Consider the following 19,792-nt stretch of genomic DNA (forward strand, 5'->3'; position numbering starts at 1 on the left):
TTAACCCACCACTTGAGTGTCCTGGAAAGTAAAAGAGAACACGGATGGGAAAAAAAAAAAAAAGAAAAAAAAAAAAGAATAAAAGAAGATAAAATCATCAAAATCTATTTTTTTTTTCTGTTTGGAAGATTCTGGCAAAGAAATAAAAATGAAAAAATAAACCCAAAAACGAATATGGGGAGTTCACGGGGAACCGTCTTTAAGGAAAAAGCTTCTTTCCCCAGGAGTAAATCCCATTGGAGGCCCTGAGCCGAGTGTGGCTGTTTGGAAAAATATATTAAAAAAAAAAAAAAAAAAAAAAAAAAGCTGAAAAGGGAAAAAATAATTAAAAAAAAAAAAAGTAAAAATCCAGAACAATGCAGCTGGCTCCTGGCTTTGCTCGCTGGGTTGTTTTGTTGGTTTGGGGTATTTTTTAGCGGGGAGGGAGGGTGTTTCAGAAACGCAAAAGTGACCCCCCGCCCCAAAATAAATAAATAAAAATATACAAAGATAAGTAATAATTAATGTATATATATTTTAAAAAAATAAAAGGCGAGGTTTTTTCCACAAGATCTCTTCGCTCGTTTTCGGAGAGGTTTGGGAAGAAAAAGGGAGAAAAAAAAAAAAAAAAAAAAACAACCAGAAGCGGAGGCTGGTGGTGGTGGTAGGGGGTGTGATGTGTGTTTGCACCGCCCGGAGCTGTGCCCGGGACCCCCCGTTTTCGTTTTCCTCTCCCGCCGCCGCCGCCGCCGCCGCCGCCGCTGCTCGATCCGCGCCGCGCGCGCTGCTCCGCGCCCGCGCGCCCCCCACGTCACCGACAGCACCCGCCGCCACGTGACCCGCCGGCCGGGCGCGACCACTGCTGGAGGGGGGGAACGGGGAGGGGGGACGAACGGGGGGCGACACGGTGGGACCCCCGCCGCCGCCGCGGCCCCCCCGGGATACGCGTCCCCCCCTCGCTGACCCCGTTGGCGGCCTCCCCGGGGGGGCGCGCGCAGCGGGAGGGGCGCGGCGCAGGGGAGGGCGCGGAGGGGGGAGGTCCGTGGGCCTCCCCATGCCGAGAGCGATGGTAGAGTCCGCAGCTCAAATTCCGAGAATTGGGCTCTGTTGATTCTTAGAACTGGGGTTCTTAGAAGTGGTGATGCAAGGAGTTTCTAGGAAAGCCCGGAGACCAGGTGATTGCTGCTTCTATTGCCGCGGCCGATTTTACCCTTTAATTCTCTCGCTCTTTTTTTTTTTTTTTTTTTTTTTTTTTTTTTTTTTTTTTTTTTCCTCTCCATTTTTTTTTTCCCTCCTCTTTCCCTCCCTGCCGCGCTCCGACGCTTGGCGCGGAGCCGCCTCTATATATTTCTACCCATTTTTTTTTCTCTCCCTCCTCTTTCCTTCCCCCCCTTTCCCGCTGCAGGTGCCCCCCCCCTTTTTTTTTTTTCATTTTTTTTAAATTACTGTTATTATTATCATCTCAATTTATTTTTTTCCCCCCCCTGCCTTATTTATTTATTTATTTATTTCACATACACATCCTCCCCTTTTCCCTTGACCGCTGTCAGGCGAGAAAAAATTTGGGAAATAGGGGTGCCTGCATGTCTTTTACGCTGGGACCGCGTATAAGGGGAGGGGAGCGGGGTGGGTGGGGGTGTCTCCCCTCGTTGTCCTCTCCCGGGGATTATCGGTTATCTGGGATTATTGGCTTTCCCGCACGCGTGACGGCCGGGCGGGGACGGGGGGGACGGCGGCGGCTCCTCTCTGCACCTGCAGCCGCTCCGCGGGCGCAGGACGGCGGCGAGCACTGGCGGCCGCCGGGCTTGTGGCGTGACTCGGGGTCCGCTCTCAATGGCTGGATCCCTCGGTCGGGGTGTGTTATTTTTCGTTGCTTTTTTTATTTTTTTTTCCTCCTTTTTTTTTTTAATTTTTTTTTTAATTTTTTTTTTTTTTTTTTTTTTTTGGTCTGTGCGTGTTGTGTCGCTGTTGTCGTTTCGCCGCCGCACGAAGCCGCCGCGGAGCGGGGCCGGCGGCAGCGCGGGGGCTCGGCGGCACCGGGCATCGGCCTTTCCGCGCCAGCCCCCGTCTCTCCCTGTTTCTGTTATTAAAGCCTTTACTATTGTTATTCCGTCCCCGGCGCAACCACGAAAGGGCTGGTGCGTTTTGCAACCTGTGGCGGGGCTGCGCCGTGATCTGTCAAGACCCGGGCTAAGAGCGGGCGGTGATGGAGGAGACTTGCGGCATTTCTCTGCCCGGGGAAGGGGGGAGCCCGCGGGGAAGCTCGGCCGCTGCCGGCCCCGGAGCACCGGCCCGGGGCGGTGGGGACCGCGCTCGCCTGGACGGTGCGTGCGGGGCGGCTGCGGGCCGGGACCCCAGCCGCGATGCAAAAGTGTATGAAGCGAGTCTGAACATCACGCGTAGGGCTGAAAATAATAACAGTGATAAAAATAATAATAATAACAACAACAACACCCGCAGGGAGGAGCGGGCGTCCCCCGCCGGGAGGAAGGCGGGGGAAGCGGAGCACAGCCGTGCGAGAGATGCGAGGGACGGGGTCCGGGGCGCGATGCGTGCGGAGCCCCCCGCTGCCCCCAGCGCAGCCTTTCCCCTGTGTTTACTACCGCGGCGGACTTGGCGCGGCGACAGGCGCTCGTAAATCAGCCGGCGGCAGCCGCGGGGCTGGCCCCCGGCCACACGCTATTCCTGGAGCGAACGGCCGCGGGGAGCCGCGCAACCCCCGCGCCGCTGCGGGCCCGAAACCGCCGGGAGCGGATGGGGAAGAGAGAGCGCTGCTCGTTTTGGTGTGTTGGGGGTTTTTTTAATTGTTTTTATTAGGTGCGTGATCTTGTGTGCGCATTTTTTATTTTTTTTAAATTTTTTTAAGCTCCCCCCCTCCTCCCCCTTTAAAAATAAAAGGCAAAACAAAACCGAAAAAGCCCAACTTTGTTATGAAAACTTTCGTGGTCGGACGGCAGCGACCTCTCCCGGCCGCCCTCCTTCCCCCCCCCCGCCTGTAGTTTGCAAAGTCACAGTATGAAATGTTATGAAATCGCCTCTTGGGAAGGAGGGAAACAGAAAGCGAGGCGTTTGTTTAGAAAAAATCCGCGGCAGCCTCTCAGATGTGCCTAAAAAGCTGCCTTTGACCCCCCTGTTGCATTTCCAGGGAAGAGGCAAATCTGGGCTTAAAATCGTGAGTCAAAATCAACAAAAACAAACCCATCCCCGGTTAGTTTTTTCCACTGACTTCAGTAGGCGCAGGATCAGTGTGAAGGGAGGCTGGGGACAGACGGATGAGGCTCAGTGAGGAGCTGCTACATTGGTCTGACGTCTGTCTTGGGCCGAATTCCTACTTGTGCTAGTGGAAGTGTCAGCAGGGCCGGGTTTGGGATCAGGCCCTTTTTCGATCTGGGCATCTTACTGATTCCTCTCCCAAGATTTTAAATGCTTTAAAAATTATTATTTGCCATACAGTTTCAAGGGTTTAGAGGATAAGGGCTCTAGGAGCAAATGCAGGCTCCTTCTTCCAGTCCTTGAGGTGGTTACTGTTCAAAAATAGCTCTAAAAATATTTTAGGGGCATCCTCTCTTTATATCTGCATGGAGAGGCAGAACCGAAGGTTCTGTTATTTTCTGCTAAGGGTAGGATTGCAAGTTTAAAAACTTGCATTATAGATGGCAAACATTTTGCCCCATGAAACATATCAGCAAGCCATTAAAATATTCAAAGGGTATCTAGAAATTTTCCAGATTAGTGGATTATTACATTGTTCCAGTAAGAAAAGAGTTCATCTCTCAGTGTTCAGTTTTGGTTGGCAAAACAGATCAAAGATCTCTCGAGACGAATTTCAATTCCAATTTCCAATCCCCCTCAGTTCTGACTGTCTGAGTCAATATTGGGAGAGGAAGTGGAGGTTAACTGGTTAGTTATTATTGCGAAGGAAGAAGTTGGAATGGGAAGTGATTCTTACAAATCCCACCCCCAAAACAACAACAACAAAAAAATCTGTCAAAAGTCTTTGTGACACTTTTTAGACATCCCTGTTTGCAGTGCAGGGAGGATTCAGCCGGCTGTTGGATGGTACAAAAATAAACCTAGCAGAAACATCAAGTTTTTTTCAAAACAAGGCTGGAAAAGCTCATAAAAATAATGTTGCTCAGACGCGTTTTAAGAGAAACAGAATTACATCGACAAAATTATATGTTTTCCAGGTTTGGTCGGGGTGTTTTATTTTCCAAGGGGAAAAATCGCTCCTGCAGCGAAGCGAGCTGGTGCCATCTAGTGTCACCTCCCTCCGCTCCGCGCGGGGCCGGCGGCCTCGGGACAGTGGGAACGTGTTTATTAACTGCTCGTTAAAAAAAAGAGAAAAAAAAAAAAAAAACTCGCCAGCTTGGAGGAAGGTGGCAGAGGAAACTCTGGATGCCACTGAACTTACTTAAGGAGCCTAATTGGAAACAACCGAGTGCTTATTAAAGTCACTGACATTTCCATATGGAGTTCTCTCTGGGTCTGGTCATGAAATCACATGTGAAAATCTTTCCAAGTTGTGGTGTTAATCTGCCCTTGAATTTTTGCCTAATTTAGGATGCGTTGTAAAGCTATGCTTTTTTTTGTTCTTTTTTTTTTTTTTTTCTTGCCCTTGGGCAGGGAAAGCTTTCAGCCTCCAACTGCAGCAGCCCAATATGAATTTGTAGGAATTGTGTTTGGGTTTGGAGCACTTTTTTTCTTCCTAGTAAACAGTAATATTATCTTCAAACCCCAATACAAATACAGGTGGTAAAACTTTGTGTGCCAGTCCTGTGTGGTAGGGCTGTCCTCTAGTTTTATTTGGATTCTCCATGAAAAAGAAAACCTTTTTACAAAGTCTATAGATGAATAAAATGAAGCTCTAATCAGTAGATGCATTTCTCAGTGTGCAACTTAGGTACCTTCATATATTTACGGTGTTAAGGTGAGGAATTGTTACATGCCTGTTTTAGTCCGTATGCTGTAATACCTGGGCTTGGAACTTCACTCAAAGAGCTTTTACTGGTTCAGCTGGAGCCTGAAACATTGTTTTCACTTTTCTGAGAAGTTGGTAAAATCTAAATTTGGTGGAAAGTTGCTTGTTTGCTCATAACCTCTTGCTCCATTTTATAGTGGCATGGGAGTCTATAAACGGGAGCCTTGTATGCCGAGTGTCTGTATTCTTCTCTAGATCTATTTTTAAACCATTCTTCTGTTTGGCAAAAAGTGACACTTGGTTTCCATGTTTACAGCAGGCGCTGGCAAACCTCAGGAGTTCACAGTTTGCAGTTTGGTTAGATCAGTATCCAAAAGTCAGCATCTGACCAGCAAGCTCCTTCAGACTGCAAATTTAGACTGTAAATGTAGTCCTCCTTTTTCCTTCGGGGTTGTTTGTTTTTTTTTTTCCCTCTCTTTTTAAAATCCAAGCTAGATCTTATGTGTTAACATCACTGCATGCTGGCAGCCAAAAGACACACACCCCTAAATCAGAGCAAGTGTGTAGTCCTCAGGACTGCTTCAAAACCCCAGTAATGTCATTGGGGTTTTAATTTAGATTCCCAGCTAAACCAGAGAGAGAACTAGGAGCTTTTGGAAGAGGGGCAGGAAATGTTTGATCTATATGATTTTTCTTCCCCTCTTCCTCTTGGTCAGTTGCTACCTTTGGGCTGTGTGCCAGGTACCCATGGGAAATGTTGGACCCTTGTTTAATGGAGAAGAGAGCTTGAGACACATACACACTGCAGAACAGGGGGTTCTGAATGGGTCCTGAAGGACTAGAAAGCCTTTGAAATGTATCTCCTTAAATCTGTTTGGCTAAATATAGGGGCAAGGGGGTGTCTGTGCCCTGGCCAAGGCACCCCAAGCAGTGCATGTGTCTCATCCCATCCAGGCGGGATGCCAGAGCAGTTCCTTTCTGCCAGAAGGAGCTGTGCCACCCTCAGCCCCAGGAGCACAGAGGCAAGGAGGGTCAGGTGCCAGCTGGTAATTTTTTGTCCCAGTGCAGGCTAGGGATGATCAGACACCTCCTTGGAGCCCAGCAGGGCCAGGGACCCAGCTCAGCTGCTGGGGACACCTGGCTCCGGCTGCACCCTGCTCTTGGGTCGGCATTTCGGTGCAGGGCTCAGTGTTGGCAGGGCATGGAGTTCGTCTTCTGTTCTCTGGAGTAGCTCCCTAGATTTCAGCCAGAACACATGGTTCCTGCTGTCCCCTGAAAAATTAATGTGCCAGATTGCTTGGGGTCGTTTGAAATGCTGAGGAAGGCTCAACTCCTTGCTTCCCAAGGGCACGCACTGCCTCTGCCTCACAGCCAGAGCCTGGCTCCATAGAGGGCAGGGGAGTCCTCTTTAGTAGGAAAACATTGGAGGCAGTTTTAGCGTGCTTACCCCCTCCCTCCTCTGTATTTTCTTCTGCAAAGACCAAAACAATGTGGAGACTTGAGCTGGGCCAGCTTTCAAGGGCAATCCTTTAAACCCTCTTTTGAAGTATGAACTATAAAGTTCCCTGCGGCGCTCGAGAAAATATGCAGTTTTCCTGGTTCCAAATGCTGATAATAAATCCATCCAGATAATGTATTGCATTTCCTAGAAACATTTGTTTGCTGGCAGGAAATTGGATCAGATTGAGACCGCTCAATAGAGCGAGTGCAATCCGCTCACGGAAGGGTACGGTGGAAAATACGACAGGGCTTGCACTAGTGATGCTGCTTTTGATCTGTGCTGACGCTTTGGACTGCTCTCAGTCTCTTCATGGGCTATTATTAACCCAGCCACGTTTTGGCTTAGACATTAACCAGAAGCTACTAAACTAATAAAACTCTGCTGTGACAACTAAAGGACACTCAGTGTCTGTCCCTAGATTGCATGGTATCGGAAAGCTGAGCTGGGCACTCGCACACCCACAGCCAAAAGCATCTTCTTCACCGTGGCATGTAGCACCCGTGGCTGTGCTGGGGGAGCCACCCCCACCCCACCTCATTTTCTTGGTTGTCCCCCTGATCCCTGTTCAGAAGAAACCAGGCATTCCTTGGCAGGGTGGAGAGGCAGCTGGCAGCATGCCCTGGCAGGCAGCAGGGATGTTCCCATGGGGCTGGGACCCTGCAGGGTGCGGGGACTGGGGAGGAGGAGGGCAGGATGGAGCTTCCCCTGGGCGGGCAGTTTCGGAACACTGTGTGGGATGAGGCTGTGGGGAAGGAAGACTTCACCCAGCCACCCCTCTAAGGTGATGTGAGTCGGCGCTGCAGGCTCTGGAGGGGTAGGAGATTGGGGCCCAGGGAGGGGAGTGTTTGCTGCTCTCCTCCCTGCCTATGTGATTGGGGTGGGAGAAGGGTTGAGACCACATGGTATCCCCTGTACACAGAAGGAGAGGGGAGCAAGGAGTTCCCACCTGTGCACAGTGTGGGAGGAGGATGGATGAAAACTGACTGGGAGAGTAGATCAATGGAGAGGCATGGCAGAAAAATGGATTGGAAGTCCCTGGTTCTCCCCTCTGCCCTAGGGTAAGTGAGCAAAGAGGGTCTCCCCTTTGGATGGGGTTGAGCTGGAAGAGGTTCCCCTACGTGAAGGTACAGCCTCCCGGTGCTCGCGGAGCTGCAGGGAAGGCAGAGCCAACTCTGAGTTCCTTTCCAGGAATGGGTTTTCTCGGGGAGGTGCCGGCAGGGAAGGGCTGTTCCCTGAACCGCTGGGGCAGACCCATTGCCTTCCTGGAAGGCAACAACAGTGACTGTACTGTGTGGCCACCCCCAAAATGGGCCCTGCACCTATTCCAGGCTGTCCTCTATGGGCACAGCCAGCCCTGGCACACAGCCTCGAGCACTGCTGGAGAGCCCACACCTGCAAGGTACTGGACAGGAAAACTGGAGGCGGGGGTGTGGGATGATGCTCTGGCCCCAGGGGAGCCTGGAGGAGCCTCATGGGCTTTGAGGGGGGTTTAGATGGCAAAGACCATGCTTGGCTGCAGTGTTTTTTTCTGCTCCACATCACTGGTCTCTGGTCCTTGTTGCCATCCCGTTGTCTCTGGTCTGAGTATCCTTCCGTATTGGGCTACGGAGCTAGTGCTGTGTGCAGGGACTGGAAGGGGCAGGGTTAACCCAACTCAGCACAGCGAGGGGAAGGAAAGTCCCTTTCCCCTTGCATGCCCACATCCTGCAGCCAGGAGCTGCTTGGGATGCACCTGCCCATCTCTTTGGGCTGTGGACATTGCAGCAGTGCTGTGATGGGAAGGATAATTTGGAAGGGTGGGGAGGGGGCTGTGCTGGGGTCCAGCTCTGGGACAGAATCTGGGTGTCCCCCCAGCAGTGCTGTGCCCCCACTGTGAATTAGTGGATTTGGTGACACTAGCAGCTTCTCACGTGATGCTCATGGGTACAGAGTTCGTCTGGCTGTTTGTAACTTTGTTGGTTTACAAGTGGATCGCCTCCTCACCTCTGTGACACTGAGATGACATCCCGGAGCCTGGCAGAGTGTGTCTGCCGCTGTGGCTGAGGTTGGGGTGCCAGCCAGCTGCTCCAAGCACATGCATCTGCTCCTGTGGGGACGGGGATGTGTGCTGGGCTCCTTGCAGAACGCTGTGAGTCCTTTGGCTTGCGATTGACAGTAGTGAGTGGCTGGCAGTGAGCATGTACAGAAAGGTCAGGGTCTGCAGTATTTGGGAAATGAGTCGCTTTTTTGTATGTGCATAAAGTTTTAAGCTGGCCAGGCTCAGAGCAGCTCTAAAGATTTGTGTTTGATGGCTGGAATAAAGCTGTAAGACACCCTCTGGCTTTTGCGTGTGATACCTCGCCTTAAATCTCATCTCTTCATCCCAGTGGCTCTGGGGATGGGAGGGGAGCTTGGGCTCCAGACCTGCACATCTCCTGCAAGGGAGAGGGAAGGCAACAGTTGACAATCCTTTGTCTCACAGGGATTATTGGGCTTCCTGCAATTGCCTGGCGGTCTTAACAGTCTGGGAGTTGGTCCTCAAAATAGTGTGATGAAGGTCTTGGGGTTTGTTGGCTCATTTATTTATTGTGCTTCTACCTGCTGAGGCAACTGCCTGAGGACCTTCTTCCCGCATTGGTGCCAAGTCAGTTGGTTTTGCTTTTAAGTGAATTTTGGAGGATTAGTGTGAGTTCTGGAAGGCAATTAACTCCTGGGTTTCCTTGCTGTTCTGTCCCAGCTACATTGCTGGGCGAAGCCAGTGCCTGGAGACACAGCTTGTGGTTTAAGGGAAGGCTTTGGCAGCAGCAAGGGGAAGGGACGTTTGTTCTGCATCGTCACTGTCTCCACCACTGGCTTCCTATGCAGTCCTGGCCAAGTCACTTTGGTACTTGATGCCTGTATCCTTCCAAATCTGTTCAGCAATCCCACCCCAGGGCGTTTTCATCAGTGGCTGGAGCATGTGGGTTTCTGAGCAGAGTGGCAGCAGATGTTTGTGTGGTTGTCATACCTGTTAACAAGGTGCTGGGAATATGGCATGGGTCTTGAATGTGGCACCGGACAGGAATTCAGTCTTGGCAGGGGAAGAGTTATCTCTGAAAGAGGTGGTGAGAAAATTCTCGCTTGACTTCCCTTCCCCACCTGCCTTTAAGTTCCTGAGTCATGGAAATGAAAATCTCCTTGGCATACGCCCATGGTTTGGGCTAGAGGGTGTGGAAGAAGCTATGATTGGATTCTCAAAGCCTGTGATTGTGATAAGAACATACTGTACCGGAAGAAACAAATGTTAACCTTACTGGAGAGTAGAAGGTTTGTTATCTCTAGCTGTTATCCAACTGATACTTGAGCAAAATAGCAGCCTTGTGACCTGCTCCAGCCAATTCATAACTACCAGCTAATGTGGTGTTTGTTTTCCTGTGATTTATTTGTAGGTTTGAAAGAAGCTTTTGGACTGTGAATTGAGGCATTGGGTATGTAAATTTAAATTTTGTGCTTTCTCTCCTAATCTCTCTCCCCCTTTCCTTAATGCAACGTTTCATTAGACCCAGCTGGAATTTGTTTTCAGGAGAGCAGCTGCTCTGTAGAAACTACTGTACGTTCATGTGCCACTGGGGAAGGAGGAGTCAGGATTATGGGAGAGGGTTGATCATGTAAGAATTTGGCACCAAAGATGTGCATTCCAGCCCAAATCTCAGGGAGAAGTGGGCCGTCCTGGGTGCTGGTTGGGAGGACGCCTCTGAGATGGGTCAACAGGTGTTGTGTTGAGGGAAGGCTTCGTGTTCCTCGACTAACCCAGACCTTGCTCATGGGGAGAGATTGGGCCATGATGTGGGCAGCAGCCCAGCAGGTTAGATGAGTTCTACTCATCACCAGTTAATTGGGAAACTGTGGACAGGTCTTCTCCAGAGTGACCACCACTGGGAGTAGGAAAGTAGTTTCCTGGGTGAGGGCTGGTATTCCACTGTGGGCTGGATTCCCCAGATGTTGAAATCATACAGCTGCAATTGGGACCTTAAGGCTTGTTTTGATTCCTGTGGCTGGATTTACCACCACACATCACAGAGGTGAGGGGGATGGCTCCTGAGGGAGACTGGAAAGCTAGAAGCTGCGTTGGAAGTATTGTGGAGATGCGACTGAGTGGGTGGAGTGGACTGGGGTGGGGCTGCCATGGGTGAGGCAGGGAGAAAGAAGAGATGGTTGGCTCATCCTCAGGAGGGTCTGATTGCCTTCACCCACCAGCTTGATGGGTGGGATGAGACGTGCCAGGTCTCGCTATCGGCCCAGGGACCTCACTAGGCAGCCTGTCAAGAGCGTGGTGTGGTGCAGGACTGTTTGCTTTGGACCGAGGAGCTGGTGCTGCCCCTACCAGGAGCAACTGGCAAACCCGAGCATGTCCCAGAGCAGCAGCCATCTCTTCCCTGGGTTTAGGGTACTTGCCTGGCTGTTCTCCATTCTCATCTTCCTCTGATGCTTCTGTCTCACAGACTCAAGATGGCCTCGCCGGCAGACAGCTGCATCCAGTTCACCCGCCACGCGAGCGACGTCCTCCTCAATCTCAACCGCCTTAGAAGCCGGGATATCTTGACCGATGTTGTCATCATCGTGAACCGGGAGCAGTTTAGAGCCCACAAAACGGTCCTGATGGCCTGCAGGTGAGAACAGGGTCCTTCCCTGGCTGCTTCCTTGCTCCTTCAACCTTTGCCCTCCAGAAGCACTGCTGCAGTCCTGTGAGGGGCTCGTGGGATTCACGGGGAATCAGAAAAAGAAGCAGAACTGAAAGGGGCTGCCAAGAAATTTGTACCTGTAATGGGTTTAGAGCTGAGACTGCTTCCCTCCAGTGTGCTGCCCTCACCTCTCTCCTTGTGAACCTGCATCTGCCCACACACAGCCCATGGAGCTCAACAGGAGCACAGCAGATGCGAGGCACATCCCTGAAGGAAAAGCACAAATGTGCCACAGGGCCGGGAGAGGAGAGGGAGGGCTGGATGTTCACAGGGGTGAGTGAGTCCTCAATGACTGGGTGTCCCCTGCCACTGCTCTTTTTAAAGCTATTCCTTCCTGACTCCCAGACTGCTGGCTGCACCCACCTTAGTTGATCAATTTTTTTTTCTTTTTTTTTTTAAGCCTGATGGGATCTGAAATCCCGTTCCAGCCCCTAAGATTGCAGGAATTGCTTTGCAATGAATGCTAATTAATATCCCACCATTGCCCAGTTGAATTACAGCAAATGCCTTCCAGGTTCTCTTGCCGACATGGTGTAAAGATTTCAAAAAGCTAAGCTTTGACTAGTAGAATGTCTGAAAAATGTTTTACCACCGTTCCTCCTTTTTTTATTTTTCTGGTTTAAGATGCCCCAAGAGGCTTCTGAAAGAAATGAGTCATAGTGGGAAAGGGATGGTGGTAAGAACAACAATGGAAAAAAAAGAAAAAAAAAAAAAAAAAAAAAGCTGGGGAATTACTAAATGGAGGCAGTGGGGAGTTGTTGAGCAGGTGAGAGCTAGAAGCAGGCTGTTCCAGTTGGGAAAAGTGCAGCGCAGAAGACGCTTACTAAGCTGAGAAACCAAGCTTGATAATAAAGGGGAAGCTCAGGGAATTCTGTAATTGCCTCCTCCTCCTCCCTTCCCATTCACAATCTCCTAGTACTCGGGGATGTCATACAAATTCTCCTTTTTGCCTTTGAATTGTCATAACATTTATCCTCTCCGTCTCCCCTCTGCAGTGGCCTCTTCTACAGCATCTTCACTGACCAGCTCAAGTGCAACTTGAATGTCATCAACCTGGATCCTGAAATTAACCCTGAGGGGTTTTGCATCCTCTTGGACTTCATGTACACCTCCCGCCTGAACTTGAGGGAGAGCAATATCATGGCTGTGATGGCCACAGCACTCTACCTGCAGATGGAACACGTGGTCGACACCTGCCGAAGGTTTGTCAAGTCTAGGTGAGTGCAGTTGGTGAACTTTGAAGAGCCCGGGACTGTGTGTTTGGGTGGGCAGGGGAAGAACTGACAAAGTATCTGCAAATGTATCTTTACCAGCTGAAAATTACTTTGTCTCCCTCCTGTTTTCCCCCGATTCCAGTGAAGCAGAGATGGTGTCTGCTGTGAAGACCCCGAGGGAAGAGTTTTTGGCTGGACGGATGCTGGGCCACCCCGAGGTGATGGCTTATCGGAGCAGAGATGTCTCAGAGAACGGCATGCCTCTTCAAAACGGGTCCCTCTGCAACGGGAGGGCCTTTGCACCTGGCTTGATCAACAGTTTGTCTGGATCCCCCATTTCCTACCACGGATACAGCCCTCTCCCTCTAAACAGCTTCCTGGTGGATGATGAGTTGCGGGAGATGAGGATGCCCCTCTCGGAGCTCTCAAGGGCAGGTGCCTTCCCCAAGGAGAGGATCCTGCCGTGCGACAGCTCCAGGACGATCCCCACCGAGTACGTGAGAACCATTACCGACATCTCTGCCAACATGTGCCACGCTACCATCTATGCTCCAAAAGAAGGTGCTGCTGAAGAAGCCAGGAGTGACATGCACTACAGCGTGGCCTCTGGGCCCAAACCTGTCATCCCTTCAGTCCGTAACAATCCCTACTTCCCTTGCGATAAAGTGGCCAAAGAGGAGGAGCGGACCTCTTCAGAGGATGAGATCAGCCAGCACTTTGAGCCCACCAACACACCCCTGGACCGCAAGGGTCTCATCAGCCCTCAGAGCCCGCAGAAGTCAGACTGTCAGCCCAACTCACCAACTGAGTCCAGCAGCAGCAAGAATGCCCGTATCGGTCAGAACTCTAGCTCCCTCTTCACCAAGAGCCCCACAGACCCCAAAGCCTGCAACTGGAAGAAGTACAAGTTCATTGTCCTCAACTCTCTCAACCAGAACGCCAAGCAAGACAGCACTGACCAGAACGAGATGGGAACCCTCTCTCCTCGCACCTACGTGCCCATGTCCACTTGCCAGCAGTCCATAGAGCCGGAGCATCTCAATGTGCAATCCCCCACCAAGATAAGCGTGAATGGTGAAGACTCTACCATCCCACAAGCCAGCAGACTCAACAATATTGTTAACAGGTGAGAAGACTTCCACCCCCCATGTCCATCCCCACTGAGAAACAGGACTTCCTGCATTGTTGGTGAGGGTTTGGGAGTGTGAAATGTCTGGAGGCATTGGCCTGAGAAGTCCAGTCAGGAGCAGGTGGAAGCCCCTGCATTTGGTGGAGGGCTGCCGGTGGCATTGAGTGCCCACTGTCACCAGTGTTAGTGGTGCCAGCGCGGACTGGCAAGTGAACTGGGAACACTGGGTTGTGAATCCCTGGGTAACTTTGGCAGCTCTGGATGATTTCTGGAGCCTGGATTTGCCTAGCCTGTGTTTCCACCAGACTCCCTATGCCTCAAGGGTTTTTTTTGCTGTAAGCATTGGGATGGCCAAAGTATCAGGGAACAGTATGCTATCCTCTGGACCTGGATGTTCCTGAAGACATTTGAGGTCATTTGGTGATGGGCATCTGAAGGTTTGAGGCTTAAGGACCTGTTGTTGGTCAGTGCTATGCTGTGCAGCTCACTACAAAGATGTCCCCATAAAACATGTGTGTCCTTTGTGTCGGGAGGGGTGCAAACAAGGATCTGGCACCTCGAGCACAGCAAGAGCCTTCTCACGGCTGTGTGCATTGCTCTCCTTCCACAGGTCCCGGGACGGGTCCCCTCGGAGCAGCGAAGGGCAGTCCCCATTGTACATGCATTCATCCAAGTGCAGCTCCTGTGGCTGCCAGTCCCCACAACATACTGAGATGTGCCTTCATACCCCTGGCTCAAACTTTGGAGAAGAGATGGGGGAAACCCAGTCTGAATACTCTGACTCCAGCTGCGGTGAGTCTTGTGTCCTTGGTCGTCTTTTTCAACCAGCAGCTGGGGGGCTGTGCAGCGTAGGGACCCATCACTGAGTGATCAAACACACGGTCAGACCTGTCCCAAATGCTGGTGGATCCCAGAGGGCTTTACAGCCCCCTCTTAACTGTCTACCCAGCTGTGTGCATGCATATGAGGGACACATGCACGTGGGAATCGCTGCCTTCCTCCTCTTCCTCAGCACCATCCAGATACCTTGTGCAGGGAGTTAGTCACCTGCTGCAAACCTGGCAGGTAAGGACAGGAAACAAGTGCACCCCACCCCACCAGAACCACAGGGGAACAAGCCTGACAGATGTAATGACCCGTAAATGGGGATTGGGCAAGCTGGCGTGTCTCATGCATCCGTCATGATATCTTTATTATCAGGGAGCCCAGTGTGCCCATCTGGAGAAATGCAGATAATGAGGCTTGCAATCTTGTTGCAAAACCCCACAAACCCAAAGACAGGTATCTGTGCACTCATCTGCCTGTAGCTCAGAGAGGGGGAATGCAGCATTGCCACCTGTAGTGTGGGCAGAGATCCAAGGAGGGAACCTCACTGTGGTAACACTCAACACAACATTTAGGAGTTGGACATCCTCCTACTGGGGGAACCTGCCTCGTGATAAGGGTGATGATCGCCTTCCCAAGCTCACGGCAGACCTCTGTACCTGTCAAGGTTAAAGACCTTTAAAAGTGTAGGAGTTTCTCCAGAGCTGAGCATCCTTCAGAGGGTGCCTGATACCTTGAGTGCTTTCATGGACCTCCCTGAAAGATGTCCAAGTGACATTCTGGCTTCCTGGAAGCAGCCTGTGTGTCACTAAAGGAGAGAGAAAGCTCTAAACTTGAGCTCGTGATGACCTTGCTCTCACGTCATGCATGTTGTTGCCGTGTGCGCAAGGCCAGGAGGTAACAGCACGGTACAAGCCCAACTGAACATGAACACCTGCACTTGGCTGCTTGTTCCAACACTTGCTGTGGCTGCCCCTCTCCTCCATCCCAAATCCATCCCATAGCCTATCGGGAAGGTGACCCATGTGCTGTCCATCTGATTGCTCCTCTCTCTGCCCTCACAGAGAACGGAGCCTTCTTCTGCAACGAGTGCGACTGCCGGTTCTCCGAGGAGGCCTCTCTCAAGAGACATTCTCTGCAAGTCCACAGTGACAAGCCCTACAAGTGTGACCGCTGCCAGGCCTCCTTTCGCTACAAGGGGAACCTCGCCAGCCACAAAACCGTCCACACAGGTACGGTGTTGGCTGTGGGGGCACCTTTGGGGAGGCTGTGGGTCAGTGAGCGTGTGGGTGTTCGTGGCTGGGTTTGTGCCTGGGGCAGCATCCTCTCCTCTGTGTCACAAGCTGTCCCTGATGAGAAGAGCAAGATTTGGCACTGCCAGGGAGCCCTTGGACAGAGCACCAAACCTAAGAATGGGGGAGATAACTGCCCTTGCAGCAGTGGTGAAACTCAGCCTCCTTCTCTGTAAAGCACCAGGCACCACTGTTTTTAAAGGTGTCATGCAAAATTCGTAACTGGGAGCAAATGCATGGCCTCCAGGTAACTTTGTGGTAGACTTAAGCAATTAAAAAAAAAAAAATTAAAAATACTCAAAAGAACATTTAGGGAGAAGTCTGAGATTTATTTTTACATCCTAGAAATCCAGGTCACATCTAGCTTGGCATAAACTCTGCTGATGGGAAAATCTGTGAATGAATGGACTCTGAATCAGCACAATGAAAGCTGAGAAAGGAAGATGATATTAAGGGTTTAGTCATTTGCTGACAAACCTAGGGCTTATTTTATTTCAGGCTTTTAATGTTTAAAGTGTCAACAGCCAGTTCACAAGCTGTGGAAGGGAAGTCTGGGCTGACAACTCTGTGCTGCTGCACTGAATTAGATCCAAATTCCCACAGACTCAGCTGAGCTCCAGGAGGGCTGTGCAGGGGGCTGAGACAACACAAGTACCAGGGCAGTGTTCAAGGGCGCTTACTGAGAGCTACAGGGAGATGTAGGTGCCAGCTGCTGTCACAGTGTCAGGAGGAACGATGCTGTTAATCCTTGCTGGCAGAGCTGCCTGATTTCCTCTCTTGCCCTGAAGGCTGCAGCTCCCAATCCAAAAGAGAAAAGCTGCCTCCTGAGCTCACCCTGCTCTGTAGACACCCTGCCCAGTGCTGCTTGTCCACAGCCAACTCCAAAAGGGACAGGAGTCAGAGCTAGTGCTTCATGCCATGGGGTCTGGCACCTGAAGGGACTTAACTCTGGGGAGCACTGTGGATCCTGGGTGCTGAGCGCACCTGTAGCTGATCCCTCACCCTTTCTTTTGGGCTCTGCAGGAGAGAAGCCGTACCGCTGCAACATCTGCGGGGCACAGTTCAACCGACCAGCCAACCTGAAAACCCACACACGCATCCACTCTGGGGAGAAACCCTACAAGTGCGAGACCTGCGGGGCCAGATTTGTCCAGGTGCGTGTAGCCTCTGGGACCCGCAGTGCCTGGGGAGGTGGGATATGGTTAGATCTTCTGCCCAAGACTGGCGGATCTTCACCACCAAGACCGGGGATGCCTCATGGCAGGGAGGAGGCTGATGATGGCCCAGCTTGCTACCTTGGGCAGCCCTTACCATGGTGCTGTGGAATAAATACGGACCTTAAGGTCTGAGAGGGACAATTTGGCTTAGTGAGGAAGCTTGACTGGTGGTTGTAACTATTCTGCTCTCATGGACTGGACATACCAGAGCTCAGACACATGGCCCTGACTCCCAGCTATAACCCAACAGACCAAAACAGATGTCTGGGAAAAGCTCCATTCCCACAGGGATGCCCTTGCTCCCAGTGGGATGCCATCCTCCCTGGGGCTGTCCTGACCCAGATCTGCTCTCTGCAGGTGGCCCACCTCCGTGCTCACGTGCTCATTCACACCGGGGAGAAGCCGTACCCCTGTGAGATCTGCGGCACACGCTTCCGGCACCTGCAGACCCTCAAAAGTCACCTTCGAATCCACACGGGAGAGAAACCCTATCATGTGAGTGGCCCTGCTTTGTTTTGGTGGTGGGGAATCTCAGCTTGGGCTGGGGGACAATGCTGGTTGGACACAAGGGCATTCGCACAGGCCGGTTGCAGCGTCCCGATGCCCTTTGCCAGCCTCGTGAGCCCCGCACCAAGGTCACATCCCTGCTTCTCGTGCCCCATTTCCCTCTTGGGCATTAGCTGATGCTGATGCGGTATTTTTTCAGGCGTGGCTGTGTTGGAAACACTGACATGCAGCCCAAGATGGGTACATCTTAGTTGCTGTTTTCTTCCACCCCATGTGGAAGAAGGTCACGCTTCTTCAAATAGCTATGGCTTAAATTACAGCTGCCTGTGGTGCGTGGGGATGGGGAAAAGGAGCAGACAGCCTGGCCTGAGCTCCCCTCTGATGATGATAGTCGCACCCAGCAAGCAGTCTGCCCTGCCTTGCTTGCAGCCCCGTGGGCTCCCAGCTCTTTGCTGGGGCGTTCCACCATCTGCTAGAAAGGGAATCCAAGCAGGGCTTGGCATCCAAACATCCTGGAGCCATCCGGCTTGGCAGAGGTCAAAGGCAGCCCCAGAAACAGCCCCGTAGCTGGTTTGATCACCTCGGTGTGGAGCTTGGTGCTATGTCTCTCAGAGGCAATCATCTCCTGAGGGACTTTGCCTGGGATGGGGTGCCCCCAGGCGCTGCTCCTGCCGCCGCGTTCCCACTTTTCCCCTCCCGTGTATAGTGGGTGCGGTGTCCTGGAGCCTGTGGTGCCCCGAGGGGAGGACGCGTCCCCTGGCCCTGTTTCTCACCCTTCTCTCTTTGCCTGTCGCCCCGCAGTGTGAGAAGTGCAACCTGCATTTCCGCCACAAAAGCCAGCTGCGGCTCCACCTGCGGCAGAAGCACGGGGCCATCACCAACACCAAGGTGCAGTATCGCATCTCGGCCGGCGACGTGCCTCCGGAGCTCCCCAAGGCCTGCTGAAGGCACGGGATTGCCGGGAGGAGCTCGTCTTGGGGGGCGTGAAGCTGTCCAAAGGATACTTGCAACACTTTAAAAGGAGAAAAGAAAAAAAAAATTAGAGAGAGGGAGAGAAACAAAAAAAAAATATTCATCACATGATGGAGTGCCTCTAAACCCATAGTACAGATAGGTGGAAAACCATTAGAAATTTAAAAAAAAAAAAAAAAAGGCAAATAGACGGGTTTTATTTTTCCCAGTTATGTGAAACAAAAAGAAAAAATAAAATTATTCAGATCTTACTGTATATAAAACATTAAAAAAAAATTAAAATAGTCATTTTAAATGTCTGTGCAGTGGAGTGTTGATAAACTCTGGAGTCTAACCTTCACAGCCTTTGCCGTTTGAAGATGAGGAATGTAATGTTGATTTATGGGAACAGATTTTTTTCTTTTGTATGCAAAATGTGTGTTCTTTTAAAGAGAAAGTATGCTATTAAAGAGAGGGCTTTAACTTTTTTAACCAAAGGTGAAGGAATCTATGGCAGAGTTGTAAATATATATAGATATAAATATATAAATATATATATAAAATAAATATATATAGACCTTTAAAAAAGCTATATTAAAAATATATAAAATGCATTAAAGGCTCAGTTGGACTCTGCAGGCAGAAGCCACTCTGAGAATCTTTATTATGATAGAGCACTTAAGGAGATATTTTAAAGTATTGCATCTGTACAAGTAAGAAAATATTTTGTCTAAATGCATCAGTGTATTTGTATTTTTTTGCAAGTGAAGGTTTACAATTTACAAAAAAAGTGTGTATTAAACCAACAAAGCTGCAGAAGGAATTTAAAATAATAATAAAGTGTAATTTTTTTTTGTTCTAGTTCTCAGTCTGTATATATGTAAAATGTGGTTTCGCACGGTGCCTTTCTTTTCAATGGAAGTTTTCAGTGTATGGACTATATTGAGCTCAGTTTCTTCAAGGTACAGCCTGATGTTGCAAAAGGAGTTTTGGTGGAACTTTCTAGTGGGGGAATGTTTTATTTTTTTGTTTCGGACTTTTTTTTTTTTTTTTTTTTTTTTTTGGTCTTATTTTACATGCTTGTGTTATAAACAATCTCGGGAGACAGGGTTTGGGCTGTGTCTAAACTGCATTAATGCGTTCTGTAAAATATAGCTGTACAAATAAAAGAATAAAATGAAGAAAAGTGATGTATGTTGGAGTGAGAGGTCTGTTCTTGCCTGTCCTTCGCCTTAAGCACCTTGAAGCCGTGCTGAGCGTCCGTCCGAGCCCTGGTGTGAGCTCTCGGCTCTGGCCCTGTGTTGAAGGCAGGGGCCTCTTTCAGCCTCCAGTGAAGGTGGTCTCTGGCAGGGGCTCTGGGCAAGACCCAAGTTTGCTCTGGATCCTGGTGGGGACTGTGCCACCCCCTTGGTACTTTCTGCATTGGCACTGAGTAGCCAGCAGGAACAGGGAGAGACTTCTGCTGGCCAGCCCAGGGACAGCTCCAGATGGCTGAGTAGTTATTTATATTTCCTGGAATCCAATGCACTTGCCAGAATTGCTCAGGGAGGATGACT

At 50.6% G+C, this 19,792-nt stretch overlaps 1 protein-coding gene across 1 annotated transcript; it reads left to right on the forward strand.

Annotated features, from left to right (window-relative positions):
- The first annotated feature begins 1,092 nt into the window (after window positions 1-1,092).
- BCL6 (BCL6 transcription repressor) lies at window positions 1,093-19,391 on the forward strand. The gene is made up of 10 exons (XM_040074327.2): window positions 1,093-1,154; window positions 9,809-9,847; window positions 10,862-11,029; window positions 12,097-12,318; window positions 12,458-13,441; window positions 14,055-14,236; window positions 15,334-15,501; window positions 16,585-16,715; window positions 17,136-17,273; window positions 18,087-19,391. Exons 3-10 carry the CDS (start codon window positions 10,869-10,871, stop codon window positions 18,228-18,230), a joined length of 2,130 nt encoding a protein of 709 aa, XP_039930261.1. The 5' UTR covers window positions 1,093-1,154; window positions 9,809-9,847; window positions 10,862-10,868; the 3' UTR covers window positions 18,231-19,391.
- Window positions 19,392-19,792: the final 401 nt, after the last annotated feature.

Source organism: Hirundo rustica, chromosome 10 (assembly GCF_015227805.2).
Source record: "Hirundo rustica isolate bHirRus1 chromosome 10, bHirRus1.pri.v3, whole genome shotgun sequence".
Lineage (NCBI taxonomy): Eukaryota > Metazoa > Chordata > Aves > Passeriformes > Hirundinidae > Hirundo > Hirundo rustica.